The 21569-nt window shown below is 39.0% G+C and overlaps 1 protein-coding gene across 3 annotated transcripts in view; it reads right to left on the bottom strand.

The window, feature by feature from the left end:
• Window positions 1-21569, bottom strand: part of ZNF407 (zinc finger protein 407) — a 427068-nt gene that overhangs the window by 243870 nt on the left and 161629 nt on the right. For all 3 annotated transcript variants that reach the window (XM_036884103.2, XM_036884100.2, XM_036884102.2), the window contains exon 4: window positions 13325-13399. In XM_036884103.2, the coding sequence (XP_036739998.2) occupies window positions 13325-13399 (75 nt within the window). The remainder of the gene's footprint in view (window positions 1-13324; window positions 13400-21569) is intronic.

Below are 21569 nucleotides of genomic sequence, written 5' to 3'. Positions count from 1 at the left end.
TTTTTACATATTCTATTTCATCAATAAGCACCTTAAGAGGGGGGAGGATTTATCTTTCATAACTATATTAAGTAGTACATAATTTACCACCATTTACCAAGATTTAAAATGCTGAGCAGCTATTCAGCATTATATGCAATGTTACTGAAAGATCACCCATGAAAGAGCATAGCTAAAGCAAAAAACTATGAAATTATAGTTCTCTTATAAGAAAAGAAAGATGCAAGGAAATTACCAAATGTGTAGATACAGACCATTTTTTAATTGCCAGAATTTTGAAAACTAGATGACCCAGGGCAAGTCTCTCTGAAACTATTTTCACATCTATGAAGTGTAAAGGTTCCTATTTAAAATCCAAAATTCTCTATTATTCTGCAACAAGCTACCTGTTGTGAGGGCAAATTAAATATAGTAAGCCACTGACATTTGCAAGGCATATGAACTGAGACCTTTAGAAAGCCCTATAGAATATACCTTCCCTCATAAAAGGTGGTTAAGTATTTTTTTAATTAAATGACCCCCTTAGAATCTAAATGATTCTATAAATATACTCTAAAGTCTTTAATAAAGCTAAGAATTCTTCCAGTAAGGGAAAAGAAAATGAACTCCATACTCTATTTCAGATCAGCGCGAGTGTAGTGCCACTGCCCCAAATCCCCAAAGCCACAACAATGGCCCACGGCAGAGCCCGCTAGAAGGCATGATGAAGGCGAGGACGCAGCTCCCTGCGCAGCAAGAGGAGCCAGGCTGGCACAGGCCAGCAACGTCCTCTGAACATTCCAGTGGAGCCTCCACATCAAAGTCAACAGAAAAGGCAGATGGAGCTGGTGGTGGAAACTTTAGGCCAGGAACTCTAAGGGAGAGCACAGTCACTTAAAATGGGGCATTCGGGAAGAAAGCTTTATCCCACCGGAAGTCCCAACTGTCACCTCTGGAGCTGAGTGCCTCCGTTCCCTAGGGCGGAGCTCACCCAGATGCCCGTCTCAGACCCTGTGGGAGCCCGACCGGGACTCCCAGCATAAGGGCCGGCCCCCAGCTGCCGAAAGGCTGGCAGGAGCGTCTTCCCCAGAGACACGTCTACCTGGGAAGGACGACCTGAGGCATGTGTTGGCTTCAGAACCTTCTTCTCCAAGAACCTGCTCACTCAAGAAAATTCTTCTTTACCACACAGTCAGCTGAGGTCCTCCATGGCCAACATCACACCGTGCAAGGAAGAACACCTCCCACGGTTTCCAGAGCAAACTTTTCTCATAAGAAAAGTGAGTTAAATAGCCACGAGTTAACAGTTCACCACTGTTTTTCAGATAAAATTTTAAAGACATGATTTTCTAACAAATGGTAATTTTGTTGAAAGTCCAACATTTTCCATTCATAACATTACCAATTAAGAAAGCCATCCCTTCAGCAGTCAATAAAGTTTTCTCCTTCACTTTTCGTACTAAAGGAATAAATAGAAGTTATAAAAATCTTTTCTTTCTTCACACCAAGTAGATGACGTGGGTCATCTGAATATAGGAATTCAGTCTTACTTCATAGACCTCAAGGCACAAAACAGGGCCATAGTAAACTTCGGTATCGTTGACAACTATTGGTAATCTATGGTTACCCCATGCTATTTTATTCATTCATAATATAATGAACGTCTGTGAATTTACCACCAAACCTGACACCCAGAGCATTACATCCCAGATTTTAATTGATCACAACCTTGTATTTCTAGCTAAGAATGATGATATTCTTAAGAGTTTTTATTCTTTATTTTCATTATCAGCTCCAACAGTTGGACCCATCTGATTGAACTGTTTTGGATAGAAGCACTTCCAAGGCACTGGAGGCTCATGGGAAGCAGAGCACAGTAAATAAAACTGGACTGAGATTTGAAGGCTGGGTTCTACCACCAGCTGAGTTAAGAGTTCTGCCGCAGTGGCCACTGAGCACGTCTGATTTAAACAGGAATTTCCACAGAAATTTAAATTATGTCTCATCACTCAGGCATCAACAGTATTAAAACTGTTAAACCTGCAAACTTCTTTTACTGTGTAGGTAAAGAACTCTATGTACAGAGACTTCCTTATTCTGAGGAGGAGCCCACAGCCCCTCTGGGTGCAGAGACACCGCCTCCCAACCGCATGGTCTTTAGGACCTTCTTCCAGCCTCCTACGCAGCAGCTCAGCTTTTGTTATTTTTACAGGGTTGTACTATATGTAAGGTTTTTTTCTTCTGTTTACACAAGAGAAAATTTAAAAATACATTGAAATCCCAATAATGACACAATGTTTTCATAGTCCTTAGAATTTATATTTTATAAGTATAAATTTTTGTGAAAACATTTTGGCCCTTTCTAAGTATACATCTTTAATCTTGTATCACTCCTATATATTCATAAAAAGAAAAATATAAGGGAAACAAATTGGATAAGTATAACTGAAATTTCTCACATTCAGAGTAGTACTTCTCTGAATTATTATTATTATTTTTACATATCAAACTTTTTTGGATCCTGATTCAAAGAGATCATAATAAAACAATTCAAGAGGCAACAAACAACAAAAAAAATTTCACTGAAATACTGAAATATATTCATAAACTTCTATTACTATGAGTACTAATAACAAAAACAACCAAAATAATAAGCATTGGACTGATTACTTTGCTAAAATTTCTCATCTTTAAAATCTATCACATAAACAATGTAATTTATTAAATCAAATAAATTTTAAAGGACTTGATACCTAGCAATAAGTCTGCCAATTTCTAGCTGCCAAAAATATGGCATACCCATATTACCTAATTACAAATATAAAATGAAAAAAAGACATTCTGAACACTACATGGCACTGTGAGAACAAAAGGGGAAATTACCATCTCGTAATTAACTTCAGACAAAATTTGGGTTTAATTTAAAGAAAAACTTTCATATATAACATCCTGCTGAATCTGCCATTTCCATAATCCTTTGCTCCACCAGATTAGCATGAAAAAGGAGGCACAGACATTATTTAGATATTAGCAATCAAAAACTGCATTAGCATGTTTTTATCTAAAAACAAGCACTTTCTAAATTATGAAATACTGTACATATAAATAATGAGTTTTTATAATTGCATAACTAAATTCATGCTCACATCCCGATAACCCTGAGAACTGAGGAGAACAGGGGCCGTTCTCAGCATCAGATAAGAAGGTGAGAAGTCCACAATGAGTCAGAGAAGGGCGCTAAGAGTGCTCAGGGTGTTGACCGAGAACAGGGCCACACGTAGTCACATTAAACTACACTAGTTTGCGATACCTTTGTCATAGTTTAACTATAAATCATGTACAAGACCTGCCAAGAGAAAGTCCACCTTAAGAAAAGAAAACTTCAATGGAGATTTTAATCTTAAATCCATCAATATTTGCTGAATGTCAGTCATACTCTGAAAAGCTGAGAAGGAAAGTCACCAACCACACCTTCAAGAAATTACCTAGTGTGGAACAGGGCACAGAGCTTTGTGAAAAGGAAAACAAAACAGTGTGCTAAGTAACACACTGGCCTTCCTAATAGTAAGAAGTATTATACAGAATAGAAATCCAGGGAAGGATTTACATGAGAAAAAATTGGGGTTTGAGAAGAAAATACACACTGACCCTGGCCTCGAAGGCTCAGAGAACGGCCTCCAGCAGGACACTGAGCGGAGGCACCGAGCGGAGCGCGCTGAGATGGCTCCTCACGTCACCGTGGCCCGGCTTCTACGGCACGCTGACTGGGCAACACTAAGCCTAGGAAATCACTATCTATAAAACAAGAAAGAACTGGACTATATTAAAACTCTATGGAAATGATTATCTGTTTGAAAGCAGGTCTCTGTATTGACATTATCTGCTAGAAACAATTCTAAATAGAATTAGTTTGATTCATATGAAATTACCAATATTTAATAGTTTTAACCTAAGTGTTGGTTTCATAAGCTTCAACCTCAGGAGGTGCTAACATCTTAGTAAGAGCCAATCGGCATCATGATTCTTTTGAAATGAAATTAAGAATTAGCTGAAATAAGACAGTCATTTCACAGGACATTAGAACTACTCCAAGACTGACACGTCCCATGGGAACATCACTGTCTGCTTGTTTTCTCCCGGGAGTGCTCAGGGTGACAGGACCATAGCAAGAATCGAGAGGCCCTTTGTTAAGCTTCTGACTGATTATATAGGTGACCCTAGAACCAAGAAATGGGGGCTTAATATCTTAGGAACAACCTTTTAATTTTCCCTATGAGAGCTCTGTAGCATAATGAAATGCAAACGTTTTGTTACTCATCTGTTAAAGTGGATGATCAAATTGCTTTGATCAACCTTTACAAAAATCACTTCAGAAAGATTGTGAATTTCCTGAAAATTCCTTAAGAAAAATTTTAATCTTGGACTTTTATAAGAACTACCAAGACATCATGAATATAAAGAACCTCTAACAAAAAGTCAGTACTGTTTAATGAAACTGTATAAAAGTTGGTAATTAAGCCTAATTGAAGGCTGCAGTGAACATATAGGCCTTTGTTCTTTTTAATTCTGGCACTGACTGGGAATTAAAGATAAGAGCTTAAGGCATATTTTAGTCAGAGTCCAGATGTATAAGCCCAAGTGTTCTAAAAGTAATTTAAGTGAAATAAAAGAAGAGAATAGTCAGAAATATTCTAGATGCCTGCCAGGGGAAAACACCTATATTCAGATCATTTAATATACTGGATCAATTATATTTGGGATTACTTAATTCATTGACTTAAAAAAAAAGTTAAAGCAGCAGATATTCTTAATATCCAAGATCTGACTGAATTACTAAAGAGCAGCAGCAAAAAAAATCTCTTAAATATTAATTTGTCATATTAAACAATTTATTATGAGATGCAAAAGCAACTGGAACTTCATACTAAAAAAAGATATTCACTCTCTTCACAGAATTCAATTTTTTCTTATTTCTATATAAAAATGAAAGAGGAGGCAACAGAATAAAAAAAGATGTCATTTAATAAAGACTATCAGTACTAAGCCATATATCTCTAGTCTAATAACTCCTTCGAACTAGGACTAGATAGCATAATTATAATGTATACAGTATTATTATAGCCTTTGGGGTTTCTTTTTTGGGGGACTAAAGTGGTAGGATAAAGGAATTTCTAACTACATTTACTTATTTACTTATTCCCTTCTATTCACCAATGTTCCATAGGAATATGATGAAGGAAATGATCAATGAGAGATGGACTGACACAGAAGACGGGGCCCCAGCAGAGACTGGCAGTGAGTAAAGGAGCTGGCCTGGCGACCAGGAGAGATGGGAGGCAGTGTGAGAGTGTCGGGGGGCAGTGGGGGTCAAAGGCACAGAGAAGGCAGGGGGAGGCTATGCGGCAGGGTGAGTGTGTGTGTGTGTGTGTGTGTGTGTGTGTGTGTGTCTGACAAGGTAAACCACATGAACAGGCTCACCTGCAAGCTGGGCCATGAGGAGGGTTGGGAGGCGGAGTCGGGAGCTGCCTGCAGGGAGAGAGAGACGGGCTCCCAGAGCTGTAACCATGCTGGTCCCCACGCCCGTGGTCTCTTTGGGGTGTCTGAACTCCACACTGTTAGGGGTACAATCCCTAAAGAGTTCTGAACTTGCTGGCTTCCTCTTGTGTACAGAGTAAAGGGTACCCAGCAGAGCAATGAAGGTTCTTTTAAGCCTGATTCCAACCCAGTTTCCCAGGCTCATACAATTCCCATAATCTCCCAGATGAAATCCTCCCACTGGTGCCCATTTCCTAAACTCTGCCGAGTCTGGGCCTTAGCTCTTCATCTTATACACTCTCCCCTAACCCTAGGCCTAAGGCCGCTCCAGGCACAGTACACAAAGGACACCCCAGTTTGCAAACATCCCACAGAGGGCCTGACTGTGCTCTCTCCTGGGAAGGCTTGGCCTTTCCTGACTCATCACCCTAAAGAAACACCTCTCCCTGAAGGCCCTCTCTGCAGGGGCACCCACTGAACTTTCATCACAGCCTTGCAACTAACAAAATTATTTTTCCTTTACATGCACATTGCCTCTCTATCCTTACCCTCAGCCCATCAATCCCAAATCCAAGGTGCAAGAGAACAGAAGTTGTATCAACATCAAATGCTACACGCCATCTCAATTTTGCAACACAGAAGTAATTGTAATAGATGTAGTAAATGTCTATTGGAAGAATAAATCCAAGAATAAATGAGATGCCTTTACTAGCATCCCCCATAATACCCCTTAAGCAAGATTAGTTGTTCCCTCTACTAAACTTTCTTTTGTATCATTAAGTACTTTACTTTTCACATATTATGGATAGTTGTGTAACAACCAATATCTTCCGAAGAACAAGAATCATATAATATTCATGTTTATTTAAATCCCCATGAACAAAATACACAAAGATGAATGCTCAATAAAATGCTGGCTTAAAATTAAGAGTGAATCTTAGAAAGAATAGAAAACAATCTGATAATTTCTGTAACATATAGATACTACAGACACTTAAAATTCCTCTGCCACTAGCAGGAGGAGAATTTCCTTTAAAGTAGCAAATACGGCATTTTATCAAGAAAACTATAAAGTACTAAGTGCAGCCATCATTTCTGACAGAGCCAGAGGGTACATACCCTGGTATAAACGGCAAGCAGCCCCCCAATCTTTTGCTGGGAAGTACATACTAACTCTGTGTGCTTAGCAGACTTCAGGAGCAAGCATTCTTCAAAATAATAGAGAATCTTGAGAAATAAAATGCACCATTGAAGCAGTTCAAGGAAGTGCATCACATTTTCATCCAACGTGACAAGGACAATTAATAAAACGGTCTCATAATAAGGGAGCACATGGCTTGACACATTGTCCTAAAAACCAAATGGCTGAAGACATATGCACTCCCAGGAAAATACTCAGCCTAATTATTAAAAACTCCCAATGCAAAACTTGCCTTGAATTATCTGAGCTCTTTATTTATGTGAGGTGGTTAAAATACATCACTCACATAAAATGGGAATTTCCCGCAAGTGAAAAAAGATGCAACTAGAAATAACATAGTAAATAAAACGCATTCCATGAAGCCCACTCTGCTTTCTAAAGAAAGGTTACAATTCTGGTACCGAGCTTCCCAGAAGTAAACATGAAGTGGAAAACTCAATTAGTACCTCATTTGATGGCACTTATGGCCGAAATGATATGTTGTTTCAGACAGGCCAGCTTCTTCCAGAACACAGCCAGGAGGGAAACTGCCCCCCTGAATCCCACAAGGCAGATGCGACATGTTCTCATAAGCAGCATCCTGAGCACCATCTTTACAGTGAAGATATGTTTTATAAGGTTCCTTCTTAAAACATTCTTAAGTGTAATTCATTAGCATAAAGACTAAGTACAAAATCAGTAAAGTCAATTTTATTGAAGAAGGAAGACAAAAATAATGTGGCAAAGGAAAGGTGCTCCCTAATGATGGGACTGAGAACTAAGCCTGCAAGCATGTGAGGAAATGACAGGCAGAGCAAAGACCCAGGACAGCAAGGAGATTATGTGACAAACACATAGGATCCAGACAGTCCACGGAGTTCCTAAACATGCCACTGAAGCAGGAGTGGGGCTGTCGCTGCTTCTTGGACACCCAAGGCTGAGGAACCCGAGAAGTTCTGAGCTTGCAAAGGTTTTCTTTCTCCTCAGAGATATGACCCATGAAAGCTATCTGTAACTAGGTCCAAACACCTCCCCCAGAAGTAAGTTGGAAATGTCAACAAAGCAACAAGGAGCTGAGGTCCCAACAAACTACACCATCAGTATTTACTTCTGTTAACTTTTACCAGGAAAATTTATAAAGTAAGAGTTCAAAGAGTCCATTTCAGCAAGAAAGCATTTATCATAAAGTCACCACAGAACATCTAAATTATCCACTTTCTTTAGAAATTCTTCCCAGATGTTGACAAGATAACTTTGGTGGGAAATATATACCCACCTTTTATACCTTAATAAATTGTCAATTTAAGTCAGCAAAATATAGAAGGAAGTTTTCTAATAGTAATAATCTTGGCTTTAGACGAATTCATGTGACTTCTATCCATCTTTCCCTATAGAAGTAATTAATTAGAAGGGCTCTCTGTCTATTCAATCCCACTTTTTCACAATAAATGATGTCAACTGATAGAGTACTATTTATAGACTGGACACTGCCTACAGACAGAGGAATGGAGGAGAGAAGACGGGAGGTGGGGGTCCTCAGCTGATGCTAAAGGGACATCAAGCACTGAAATACAACCTCCCACACATTAAAATAAGCAATCCGAGATGGAAAGAAATGACATGTTGTTCCTCCATTTTGGCTCGACAGTTATTTCTTGTGTAAATATTTTCTTAAAGTAGAGAGGAGCCCATAAACACTTTATTTTTCCTAAACTGGGCCCTTATGAAAAACAGGAAAAGCATTGTTAACCCTTAGAATACAGGAAGACATGAGCGGGGAGAGACCCCTAGAGGAGGTGAGGCAGAAGGCAAGCTTGACGCCAGGAACCACGCAGGTCAGTCACGGCTTTTAATGAGGGACACTCCACGGAGATCATACGAGGGTCACTCAAGACAGTATAAAACATCTCAGAGCATCCCTGAAAATGAGCTACCCATTCAATGATAAAATGGAAAATGGTATTTTTCTTACAGAAACTTACATGGAATAAGCAATGAGGAAAACTATCCATCCTTTAATAAAAGTGTGGGGTAAATGACAGAATTTCCAGAATCTCCCTCCTAGCCTTAGTTCATTTACACATCAATAGACGTTTACCACTGCGGAGCCTCCCATCGATTAGGGGCAAGAGCTAGAGAGCAAACGGCCATTCTCTCCTCCCCTCCATTCCTGGTACACAACCGGTCTGGCGTTTGCCACTCACCAAGGACGTGCCACTGAGTTCCTGCCAGAAGGGGCAGGCAGGGGAGGTAGAGTGGGAGCCGCACCCAGAGGAGACGGAGGGTGCCACGCCTGGCCAGCCAAGTCAAGCAAGCTGTAAGCAATAGCAACGGTTTCTCACAACCTACCCTTTCCCTTGACTATTTCGGTTTCATTGGTTTTGCCCCAGGCTGGGAACACCCTTCCCTGCCAGAGCTACAAAAAGAAAATACATACCCTAATAACTTCATCAAAGGAAAGTGGTTTTTTTTTTTTAATGATAATAAAAGAGTTCTTCTCAAAGTCTTCCGAAAGGACAAATTTGAGTCTATTTCAATATATGTAATTCAGAGTTTTTACAAAATGTATTATTATTCTCTCATTTAAAAGTACCCAAAGTTCCTAACCGTCCTGTGGTTAGCAAAGCTTCAGTAACAGCTGTGCATGTACACATACACAGGCTTTTCCCAGGAATGTTTAGGTCTTGGATGATATTTTCATGTTTCAAGAAAAAGGGTGAGGATTAGATCTAAACTGAAAAACAGGAAACAATAATGATTTTTTTACACAATTCTAACATATAAACATTTCTGAGGAGAGCGAGAAAGGAGACAGTCTCCCACAGACTCACACACGGTCACACGAATGAGCAGTAAGTACCGGAGCTGACAGTATTTCCAGCCCACAATCAGACTAACTCATAGCTGGTATAGATATAAATGGGTGGAAAAACTTTACTTAACAGTAAGATTGAAGGTACTATTAAAAGAGAGATGGCTAACCACAAATTCCAAATGTCTGATAATGGGGAGAAGCCAGCACAAAGTCCAGGGCTCTGAAGGAGGTCTGGGGAAACCCATTCACCTGAACCAAAGCAATGACCAGCCCTGAGCCTGCCCCTAGGAGCCGAAACACAGCCCACAGCTGTGTTGACAATAACTTGCTGTGACTTACGACTTCTCCGAAAATTCCTTCAGTGAAAAAAGACTGAGGTCTTGATCTAGATAGTCACTGACAACTTGAAAAGACAGGTACATTTCCTTTGATTATCAAATTATTTAACTCTTAGACTCTGATGCATGCATTCAATTACAAATGCTTTACTGGTAGAATGGTTTGGGGAGCATACAAGTCTTCCTGAGATGCTGCCAGGGCAGATATTTCCTGTTGGTGTCCCAGACACCATTAAAGCAATGGATCAGATCAGAAATTCTGAGTGAACCATTTCCCCTCCTCCTATTTACACAGTCATTCAAAGCCCAGATGATTTCTAAGCACTGAACTACAAATGCCATCTCTTTCTATTGTAAAATGCACCTGGCTTTCACATAAGATATACTTATTAGGGCTGTTTCAATTGTGATAATTGTGGATAAGCCCGTTTTCTAGATTACTATTAGTGAATTCAAAGAGTCATAAAGATACTTTGGTTTTCTATAAAGAGAATTACTTATTTAAGATAGAGAACACTTTAGGATGAACTTGCAAATTAATTGGAGTTCATTATTTTGGAATGTGAATTAAACATAGCTATATTTAGTTGTTTATATTTAAGTGTATAAGCCTTCAGAAACACAGTAATGTATTACTTACTTTAAAATAAGTTCATGAAAATTTAGGGACAAAAAAGTATGTTCTTACACAAACCATCACTTCAGTTGTTCAGAGTCAAAACAAATATATTTGAAATTATTTAGATTTCTGTTGCTAATGACAGTCATGCTGACAAAATTCATTGGTTCATCAAACTATAGTGTAAGTATATGAATTTATTTGTAATAAATTATCATTTTTGCATATATCACTTAAAGCACAAGGCCTAAATACTTGCAAACAAAATGCATTATTAATTTAATTGTCACAGTCTATTTATCTAACTTCTATTTCTATTTGCTGTAATATGCAATGCAGAAGAGGGGAGAATCAAATTCAAAACATAAAAAGTTAACTGATTATACCATCCCAGAGAAATTAAAATATAGCAAGCTTGCAAAATTATAGCCAAGGCATTAATGTTTTAAATAGGTAAGAAAAAATGTTTAACTTAATTTAGAGAACATTATGCCCAAAGTGACTATTCAACATGCTGATAAAGAGTTTCTTTGTTTCCTAAAACCATTTAAAGGCAACAATTCCCTCTTCCAGAATGCAGGAAGGTGGAATGAAAGTAAGGAGCCTTTTGGCCTTTACCTGTGTCAGACTTTGCTACTTAAATCTTAGTTTTCTCCAGCTGTGGATGTCTATTGGAAAATTATGCTGCTGTTGAAGTCCTGGCATTCCAACTCACTATTTCTACGCAGGAAGAGGGAATGCCCTATAAACAGATACCATAAACAAGAAGTATGCTGAAACACAGAATCTGATATAGCACAATTAAGTCTAACATGTTTAGTTTAGATGAACTCTGCAACTTGGACTATGTAGAAGGGAATAAACCAGAAGTCAAGGGTGGACTTTCCCATCTGAGATTAATTTCCTGATTTCAGGACAAAAATTGTGTGAATGTCAGAGAAAATGTTTACCCTATCTCAAAAAAGAGAAAGACATACTATTTTTTTCTTGCTTTTCTTTTTTTTTGACTCCCTTCATATATTAGGGACTGAAATGAGTGAAAGCAACCAAGTGTTCCCGGAATACATAAGAAAAGGCAAATGGAAAAAACACACAGTACATCTTGGATTTTCAAACTCCTATTATAATATAAAGGAGGTATCTACTATTTTTAAGGTGCTTGGAGGATAAATGTATGTATGAGGTGATGAAGTTTTCATTAATATGAAACATGAACATTCATTCAAAATTTTTTAATTCCTAAATAAAACGCAAAATAATACATTTGAGTTCAAAATGCATACTAGTTACATAGTCAGTGGTATTTTTTTACTAATTATCTGGAAAATAAAAATAAGTAAAAAAAAATCTTTTTTCTAATTTTCATTCAAAATTAATTTTGTGAATGAAATACTCCAAATACCTATATGCACAGATTCTCACTTTGAGATAATTATAATGAGTATGAGGTAGAGCACTAGGAATTAGAGCCAGAAAAATCACAATTCTAACACTTATTAAGAACTACTGAATAAATTACTGTATATTCCTCACTAGTACTTAAATCTACAAAACTGGAATAAAATGCACTTTTAATCACAGAATGATTGAGATAACGCATGTGAAAGAAGTGAGAAAACAGTAATTTAAAATGTTTTGCTTCCACTTTGACAAGTTCCAAATCATAATTTAAATAAAACAGAATTTTTTTTTATTTAAAGGATAATATATTCAGGATATGTTCAACACAAAACATTCTTACTCAAATTAAATAAAATTTTACAAAGAAAAAGCATGAGAAACCAAAAGGTAGGAAGTAGGCATATGTCACATCCCACTACTTTGACACAGTAGCCGTGTCCAAACTAAAATGCAAAAAAACCAATATGCCTTCAATAGAAAAGTCAAGTTGGAATTTCTTGTAAACATTAATTTGTAATTTTTCTAAAAGGCAATTCAACATTTACAAATATGTAAGAAGAGGCCCTAGGCTACAGAGTGGCAAAACAAATTGCATGATTAAAATATTTTAATACAGGACTAAAATAGGATTTTAATTTTAAAAAGGGATCAAATAGGGTTTTAAAATTGGATTAAAAAACAACAGTTTCCAGGAGAGTGTACATAAGTTCAGATATGACTTTGGAGAATGTGGGAAAGGTGGACAGTCCTTGAAGGAAGGTTAGAAGGCTTCTCTGGTTCTGAGTGAGCTCCACATTTTAAAGATTTAAAACTTTCCGAAGTAGCCATGCTCACCTGGTAGCTGCCATTGCTATATTTCAGTTCACCTAATATAATTAAGTGTATGTGATGAAGCTAATTATGATACAGCAGCAAGAAAAAAGAAAACCTGGCAGTTGATGACATAATAATTGTAGTGTTATTTTTCATGACATGGCAACTGTAGTATTATTTTGGGAATGACACAAGATGTATTTCTTTTTTAATATCAGCAATGTTTTAATTCTACATTCAAAGAAGAATTCAAAAATGTTATTTCAAAATCTCAAAATAAAAATACAGGAAAAAAATTGACAAAATTTAGTTTTATGTATTTATTTAAGCTCATTGCAATGCATTAGCAGTGGTCAATCCCCTCTACATTAACTCTTCTACTGTTTCAAGGTTGTTTCACAAATTCATTAATTCAAAGACCTTCAAATCTTTTCAAATATATTTAGATCAGACTTTTAAAAATTAAAATACAATGTTAAATTTTTGTGAGAGAATGACAAGAAATGTGACATTTAACAACAGAATACTACAAGAGTAAAACATGAACTGACTTGATGAAATTTCTAGAAGTCACCTCCTTAAACAAAACCTACAAGGAAGGTATAATTATATTTGTTAAATTTTTTTAGATGGATGGAAATTACCTTTCTTTTGGGGTGCCAACTCCATGTTTGCCCAGTAGATGAGTATTTAAGTGCTTCTTCATTACAAAAGCAACCCTAAAAAGAGAAACAACAGTAATTAGAGAACTAAAACTTGACTCTGTAAGAAATATGTACAAAAAAGTTTTTTACAAAAGGCCCATATGGACAGATGCCACATGAAAATGCTCATTGCCATACCCTCTTATTAAACAAAAAGCTTGCATACAGACAAATATACTTCAATGCTTGGACACCAGAAGAAATAACTGCACTGAAGTTGACTGGGTCATTCTCCTACTCCAGTGGACTACCAGGGACCCAAATGATTTTCGTTCTTCAGTCATTGTCTTACTAAGAAAGATAAAGCAATACCTTACTAGAACATTCACTGCCCCCTAGTTGATCCCACACTTCAACCATGAAACGAGTTTGAGAAAATGTCAGTTTATTAAATATTTAAGGGACTATCAGAGAAAATTAATACCCTTTATGAAACTTTCTTAAAAACATGGTAATAATTTGAAGAGAGGTTTTAAAAATGATATAAATGTTTGCTGTGTCTGCAGCACATGCAAAAAATGTACTTCAGTGCCAAGACGGTAATAGTAACTAAAACAAACAAAAAGGACTACCTGACATGCTATCCTATTTTATACCCAAATCAACTCCCTTATATCAATTCTGTTGACATAAATATGAAATGAACAGGTATCAGCAGCCAGGCCATGGAGCACCATTCTTCCACTGAATATAGTGCAACATCAATTTAATTATATTGTGTAATTATCTAAAACAATTTAGATCTCATTCAGAAGCATCACACTAAAATGGCTCTCTTGATAAGCAAAGAAAAAGATAAAAAATTTAATGTTGTAACTTTAAGTGTAAAAGGGCTTGCAAACATTTTTGTTAATTATGTATTACAGCTGTCCTTCATAAAGTTAATTACTAATAGCTGAAAGGCAACAGAATCTATTTGCATATGTACATGAAAGGCATGACATATGCAAAAAAATGTGATTTTAATTAGCATTCTATGATATGAAAGGCTACAAATCAAATTGGCATGTTATAAAATTCTTAACATTAAACATCGAATTCATCTGGACATGTTTGCACAACCAGGCAGTGTAAGACTAACATATCGTGGCCTTTATGGAACAGACATGTCAAAAGCCAAGAAAATAACAACTTCCAAAAATGTGAGTGCTTCTTTTCTTTTCATGGTCTGTTTTGATTAATTTCATATAATATTAGGGAGTCTCATTTTTTTATTGAAATTACATTTTATTAATAAAACAAGTAAAAACTGATTCATCAATCTTCACATAGAACTGCAGATGTAGCTAAAAAAAACAAGGCCTATTTTTAAAACAAAATACATCAAATATAGAGGCTTTGGGTCTGTTGTCTAGGATTGTCATACTTCTTCCCATATACAAAAGCAAAGTCTGCAAAGGCTTTTATATTCCTATAGATCACCTGTAATAATCCTGTTTATTAAAAAATATCCATTTGCAAACATTTACAGTGGGTGATGGTCTACATTATGTCCTTTCTTTTGCTACATTTCAGCACTTCCTTAGCCCCATTCTAAGCACCAATATATAATTTCAAAACTCGGTCTCTTTAAATGCAGTTATTTCTTTTTCTTGGTTTTAGTTATATACATTCCTGATAAACTGAATACTTATTTCCCTTATAAAAATATATCAAAACACAGAGATGCTTGAGGTTGCTTCAGTGTTCAAGTTTGCTTGTTGTTCTTTTTTCCAGCTTTTCTTCAGTTGTCCTAAATAGGACTTGTTTTAAAAATACACGACACTGCCACCAAGTCAGGTTTAGATGGATTTTGCCCCGCAGGAGAGCATTTAAACTTCTCTCCAAAACTGGGGGCTGTAGGTATTCCTGCCGTTGCTGGTGGCGAAACTGTACTTCGCCGGTGTAATGATCCCTCGCGGCAGTTCCGTGGGACCCCAGGCGGACGACGCGGGCTGAACCTTGTTGCTCTGTTCGTGGGTCAAAAATATCTTTTAAGCTTCCGCCGCCATCTTGGCTACTCTCCTAGGGAGTCTCATTTTTTAAGCCAAAATAATATATTTACATTTTTTTAATGACTATGACTTCATTATTCAAATAACACATTTATACACACTGAAAATAAAATCTCTTCTTTCTTTATCTACTAGGTAATAACAATGGACAATACACGTTTCACAACTATAAGTAACTGATCACACCATCAATCATTAAGATGGAAAAGTAATTATTACAGGTAAAAAATCAAACTATGTTGGAATTAAAAGCTTAGCAAAAAATGACAGTATATGATATTCTGTATTTGTTTCTGTTCAATTTGGACAAAATAAATAAGATTTTTCATTTCCTTACAAAAGAATACAGTAATAACAACAGTCCTTTTAAGTCATAACTTCCCTACTGTCCTCCATTTTCCTATAATTAAAAAAACATAAAGCTAATAGCAAAGAGCAAAGGTTAAGAACCCGAAGTTGCAAAGCACAGCTTATTTACGTAGCCAAGTGTAACTTAAGAGAGCTGAGTTAGAATCCACAGTGCAGTTTTTAAAAGAAAAAATGTATTAATTAATATGTTTAAGGTTTAAGAACTGAAACAAAAATATTATATTGCCCAGAGGAACAAACTAAGGTACATATGAAGGGAAAGCTTCTACCTAATGTACTATTCTTACCATTATCTGCTGAATGTCTATAATACTAAATATTCTGAGGAGTAACAATTTTTTATTTTATGGAAAAATTATAATATCAAAGCGGCTCAATTACAGTCAAATTATTCATCTAAAATCTGATTTAAAGTAAGAATAAATTATTTCAATTTGGTCTAACTGAAGTACAAATACTGTAAAAGTCTATCAACCTCAGTTTAAAAACATTAGCCAAGCATGACTAAAACAAACTTACTGACCCAAATTAACATAAAACTGCCAGCAACGTGTGATTCCTGAATGTAGCCTATCCTTCACTGCCATCACCTTGGCGTCATTTTCACATTTCCAACGTCATAACTGTTCCGGACAGTTTATAATCTAGATATGACCAGAAATTAAGTAGACTCCCCAGCCCGAACACCTACCCCACCGCGGTGCCGGGGGCACAATGGACTCCCACCGCGCGCACGCAGCCCTGTGCACTCAGTCCCTGCTCACTCAATGGGCAGGTTCTGTGGGGACCATGTGGCAACAGACAGTCGTGCCCTCCGGGAGCTTTCCCTCTGCAATCTGCACCTAAGCCTGCAGCGCTCCCGCAGGGCCACACCCACATGGACTAACTCGGGGCCCCTCTCTGGGCAAGGACAGGTCCACGCAGCTGCAGCGCACAGGGGAGAACCAGGCACTGTTGGAGCTGAAGTCCCCGCCTCAGAAAACGGGAAGCCCAGAGAGGGACACATGAACAAAAGGTAAAACATGGTCAGCGGTAGGAGGAAAAACAGAGAAGGAAGATCTGAAAGGTCAGCAGGGGATCAAAACGGCACATTTAAGTGGCTCAGGACTGTGGTCTGGGAGTAAGGAGGGTGAGGAGCTGGGCACGGGAGCAGCAGGGAGCGGCAGGGTGGTCAGGAAGCCTGCGCTGCGGGCCCCGGGCCTGGTCTCAGACAGGGACGGTCGCAGAGCAAGGCGGGCACATAGGTCCACCCACGGCCAGTCGGCTGGCTCGCTCCAGGCGGGAAGGGGCAGCAGAGGCATGTCCTCTCCCGTCCTCACAGCCCCCCCGAGCTGTCCAGTTCAGGACACACAGAGAGGGGCAGTTGAGGGGGAGAAGAGGGAGGGGCAGGAGGAGAGGGAGAGGGAACGGGGAACAAGAGGGGGAGACATCGCACAAAAGGCTGAATCTACTGGTCTTGAGTTCAGGGGCAAGATCCACGCTAGAAACGTGCTCTCAGAGGCTATGCACCTGGCAAGGGCCTGACAATCTAAAGCAACACCTTGAAATAATAGTAAATAGTGATTATTAAATATGACTGACTTGTAAGCATCTACAATTGCCATAAAGAGCTTCACTTAAAACTGGTTTTGGTGTCAAAGAGCAGCACATTCGTATCCTAGCTATAGATCTCTACTTTCCAGTACAAACATTTCCTATTTTAACTCCTCCTTTTAAAATGCTTTTTTCTACACTATATGCCCATCTAATCAAACCTCTCTTTCAGTCCCTTAGGATTTATCACTGCAGAATTACTTGCACTTGAGAGTCACGGAAGTTTATCTGAGCCTAAGTAAGATACAGAGCTTTGATGACTACAGATAAAGATGTGAAAAGCAACAGAAAGCATAGCCCAGCACACCGGCATCCCTAACTCCCACCTGCGCAAGCCAGGGCGCTGCGGGCAGGGCCCACAGGCAGGTCTGCACAGCCTGAGCACCTCTGGAAGCCGAGCGAGGGGAGAAGCAGCAGCAGAGCGCCTTCCCGAATCCGCGGCTCTCGTTTCTGTGTCTCTCGCCTCTAGTGAGATGCTCCTCAAAGTGAGGCCCGCAGGATGTAACACCCAACTACTTGAAAATTTCTTACGATCAGGTCAGCGTAGACAATACAGGCTATAAGAATGATACAGTAAAACTTTCAAGAAGTTAAAATCTAAACACAGTAACACAGTAAGTGAACAGAAAATTTCTAAGAACACGTTAATATGTAACTATGATGCAAACACATTCCCTTATGCTTCTGGTCTTCACTGTCGGATCCTGAGTGAAGCGCCCAGTCCTACCCACAAGGCCACTCTACACGGATGCCTCCCACACATGCGCCCCACTGCCTGTGAGAACACAGGAGGCACCCAGGGAAAAGCTGCCTGCACCAAACAGGAAACCTCACACTGCTCAGTCAGTGCTGAAGCGGCAGAACATCCAACGAAACCGAGACCCAGTAAGCAACGCGGTTAGCTGGCCAGGACTGGTCTCAGAGCAGACGCTCGTGGCCACCTCCCTGGGGAGCCCTGGGCAGCGGTCCGCCCGGGGCCGACCGAAGTGGTGGCTGTCCCAAGCGCAGCCGTGTGCATGGTGGACAGCGGCCCCACGGCAGCTCTGCCGACTGTGACTTGTGTAACTTCGGGAATATCAAGGACATTCCCTGAGTTGCAGTTTCCTCAGCTGAAATATGAAAAGAGCAGTGTTTCATAGGGCTTCTGTGAGAATTCAGTAAAATCAATTTAAACATAAGCAGTATGAGTGGCAGGACATGGCAAATTTATAAATAACAGCTAATATTAGTACTGCTGCTTTAAAAACTGTGGCGGTGCTATAGTTATAGCTAGAAAAAAAAGGTTTGCTTAAGAATCTTGCTTCCAAATACCTCCATTCCTTTTGGCCAGTTAACACCTTAACTTGATATGCATAACAGCTTAAGTGAAATTGCAGGTGATGTATGTATGACTACCTAGAAATCAAGATGCAAAGAACTGACAAATCTACCACTTCAAAAAACACCTACCAGTGTGAACCCACCGACCTGAAATGCAAACAAGTACTCACTTGAGTCATTTGAATTGAATGCCTGTTTCTGTTTAATGCCCAAGACCGGGGCAGAGGACATGTAATAGAGAGCACAGCATCCCAAAATGTAGTCATAGGAATAAGCAAAGAACAAGGAAGAGTCACACACATCCAAATGGCCACCAACCCAAATCAGACTTTATTCCCCCTTTATAGTTTTGACTTTGAATGCTAAGTCTCTAATTAAAAATAGGAATTTTAACTAACTGGCAGAAAGAATGGTCTGAATGAGTGAGAATTCTAAATTCTGAATTTTAATATATTTAAAGGAAACTCATATTTAGTATTTTCCAAGTGTTTATACACATTCTAAAGCCTAGAGTTCCACAGGCAGGCAAGCCTCCATGCAGAACTGCATCTGTCCCAGCTGTGACAGAGCCCTAGCCAAGCTCTGGCCCTCTGCATCCCCAGCTCCTGATCTGCTGCCCCTGGGCCTCCTCCCCACCACAGCGCCTGCACTTTTCTTTCTGGCCTCACTAAAGGCCCTCTGTTTCCCACCAGGTACACAAGTCAGGGTTTCTACTGATCCTCCAGGTGCCACTCCAGCTGTAGTGACATTACAGGGGCACCTCACAGGCAGCACCCAACCTCAGTCCCTTTGACGATGGAGGCATGCTGGTCTTGACACTTCAGGAGCACAGTTCTGAGCCTGATTGCTGGGGTCCAGGCCCTGCCCCATGAGTTTGCTCTCTGGATCCCAACACACTGTGTAACAAGGTGCCTTTGGATTCGCCACACACAGAATGGGAAGGGAGTGACGGTTCCTCCCCACCACGGTTGTTAAGAGGATTGCATGATGCAGAGAACGGTGTCTGACACCTTAGCATGGAACGAATCTTCACCACTTTAAGCCAGTGACCCTCCTTAGGCGTAAAGGTTCAGGAAGTAATCACTATCCCAGATCCTACCTCATTCCCGCTGGCCAGCGCCTCCCCTAACTGGGCGCCACGTCAGCAGGAAAAGGAACTGTGTACGATACCATGAATCTGCTTAGGAAACCTATCTTCACAGGAACTACAATGTAATTCAACACAATTCAACTAAAACACTTAATAAAAGAGTCTCATGTTTTGGTAAGCACCAGGGACCAAAAAGTAAATAGCATTCAGGCCTAACCAAGGTGCAGACAGGAGAAGGCCGCACAAGGATAGTAGAGCATCAGGTGCAGTGATGGAGGGAGCAGGTGTGGAGAGAGCAAACAGTAGGGGTTTCCTGAAGGTTCGGAAGAAGCCTGGAAGCAGAACGGTTAAACTGATTGATGGGCCCAGATTAAAGCCTCTGGAACAGGACATGCAGTGAGGAACAAAATAACACAGAACGGTTGAGAAATGTTGCTGGAGAATTATGTACAAATTGGAGATAATGAAGAAAAAAAGCAGACCTCTAAATAATGATGGGTCTTATAAGTCATGCCAAAAACTTTAGATTTTATCCAGATTCTCAACATTTGCCAAGTATTCTACAGATGACTGTTCTGCAGGATGTTAACAGGGATGTTACCAAAAAGTAGGGAAAAGGGGGCTGTCAAACAGGAGTGGACAACACTGGGTTAGAAGAGCAAGCAAAACTGAAGACTTCCCAGTGGGAAGGAGCTAGTGAGCCCTGAGTCCCGGGTAAGGGAGGCAGCATGTGCACAGCATTCTTTAAGGGTTTTGGAGCACTAAATATCTTTGTCACAGCAAACCTATGTCCACCTCCTAGAACTGTCTCTTCAGGATACGATTTAGAAAACGTTGCTGCACCATCTGAGAAACACTGGAATTGCGACATAAACCGGACTGATTTACACTTCGTAAGGCACAAGCTTTACAGTCAGCTGCGAGATGGGACCCCGACTCTTCACTTCTGTGTGAGTGATCCTGCACGATGCTGTTTTAATCACACTGATCCTCTCTTCCTAATTTGTAGTGTGTGGATAATAATACTTACCTCAGAAAGTTATAAAGTGAGATAATAAAAATGCATTACTTAGCACAGTGCCTGCAATGCACCATCATTTAATAAATGATAACTATGACATATACATACCAAGGTATTAACTAGCATCTGAAAGTACAAAGATGACCAAAATGTAGTCTCTAAATTCATAGGATTTAAAGCCAGGTCATGGAACCAGATGTCTGAGGAGATGATGTCAGCATTAAGCAGGAAAAAACAAGACATATATTTTAAAATAGGGCTAAGGGTACACTAAAAATACTCAGCACCATAATGTGGAACCTGGAAGGTCTCCCTCTGCTTCAAAAATCAACAGTACTGGTCTATCAAATAAATCCTCTAGCTTTCACTGAGCACACACCACTGCAAGCTAAACAAGTTAATTTTCACCATGATATATATACATTCATAAGCAGCAGTCTACTTACATAGTAAACCTTATAAGGCTGAAAAACACAAATATTAAATAATGGTTCTCCAAAGAAGGATCATAATCCATTTCCCTAAGTAAGTTCTAGATGTACAAAAATATATAATGTGATTTGATGTTTGGAGCAAATGTCACTTGTCATTTAAAATATATAGAAATTTCTGTCATTTTGCTTAATGTCTCTTTTATGATAAAAAAGGTATTAGAAATAACTATAAATGAGCAGTATTTTTACACTATACTTTTACATGTTAATTTCTATTTTTATATGGTAGTAGTGTAAAAGAAATGAAAGAGCTTTTCACGCTGCCTTTCTCCTAATGACTCCTCATCACAAGAGCAACTGCCCC

Source organism: Manis pentadactyla, chromosome 6 (genome assembly GCF_030020395.1).
Source record: "Manis pentadactyla isolate mManPen7 chromosome 6, mManPen7.hap1, whole genome shotgun sequence".
NCBI classification, from domain to species: domain Eukaryota; kingdom Metazoa; phylum Chordata; class Mammalia; order Pholidota; family Manidae; genus Manis; species Manis pentadactyla.
This window is presented reverse-complemented; position numbering and strand designations above follow the sequence as displayed.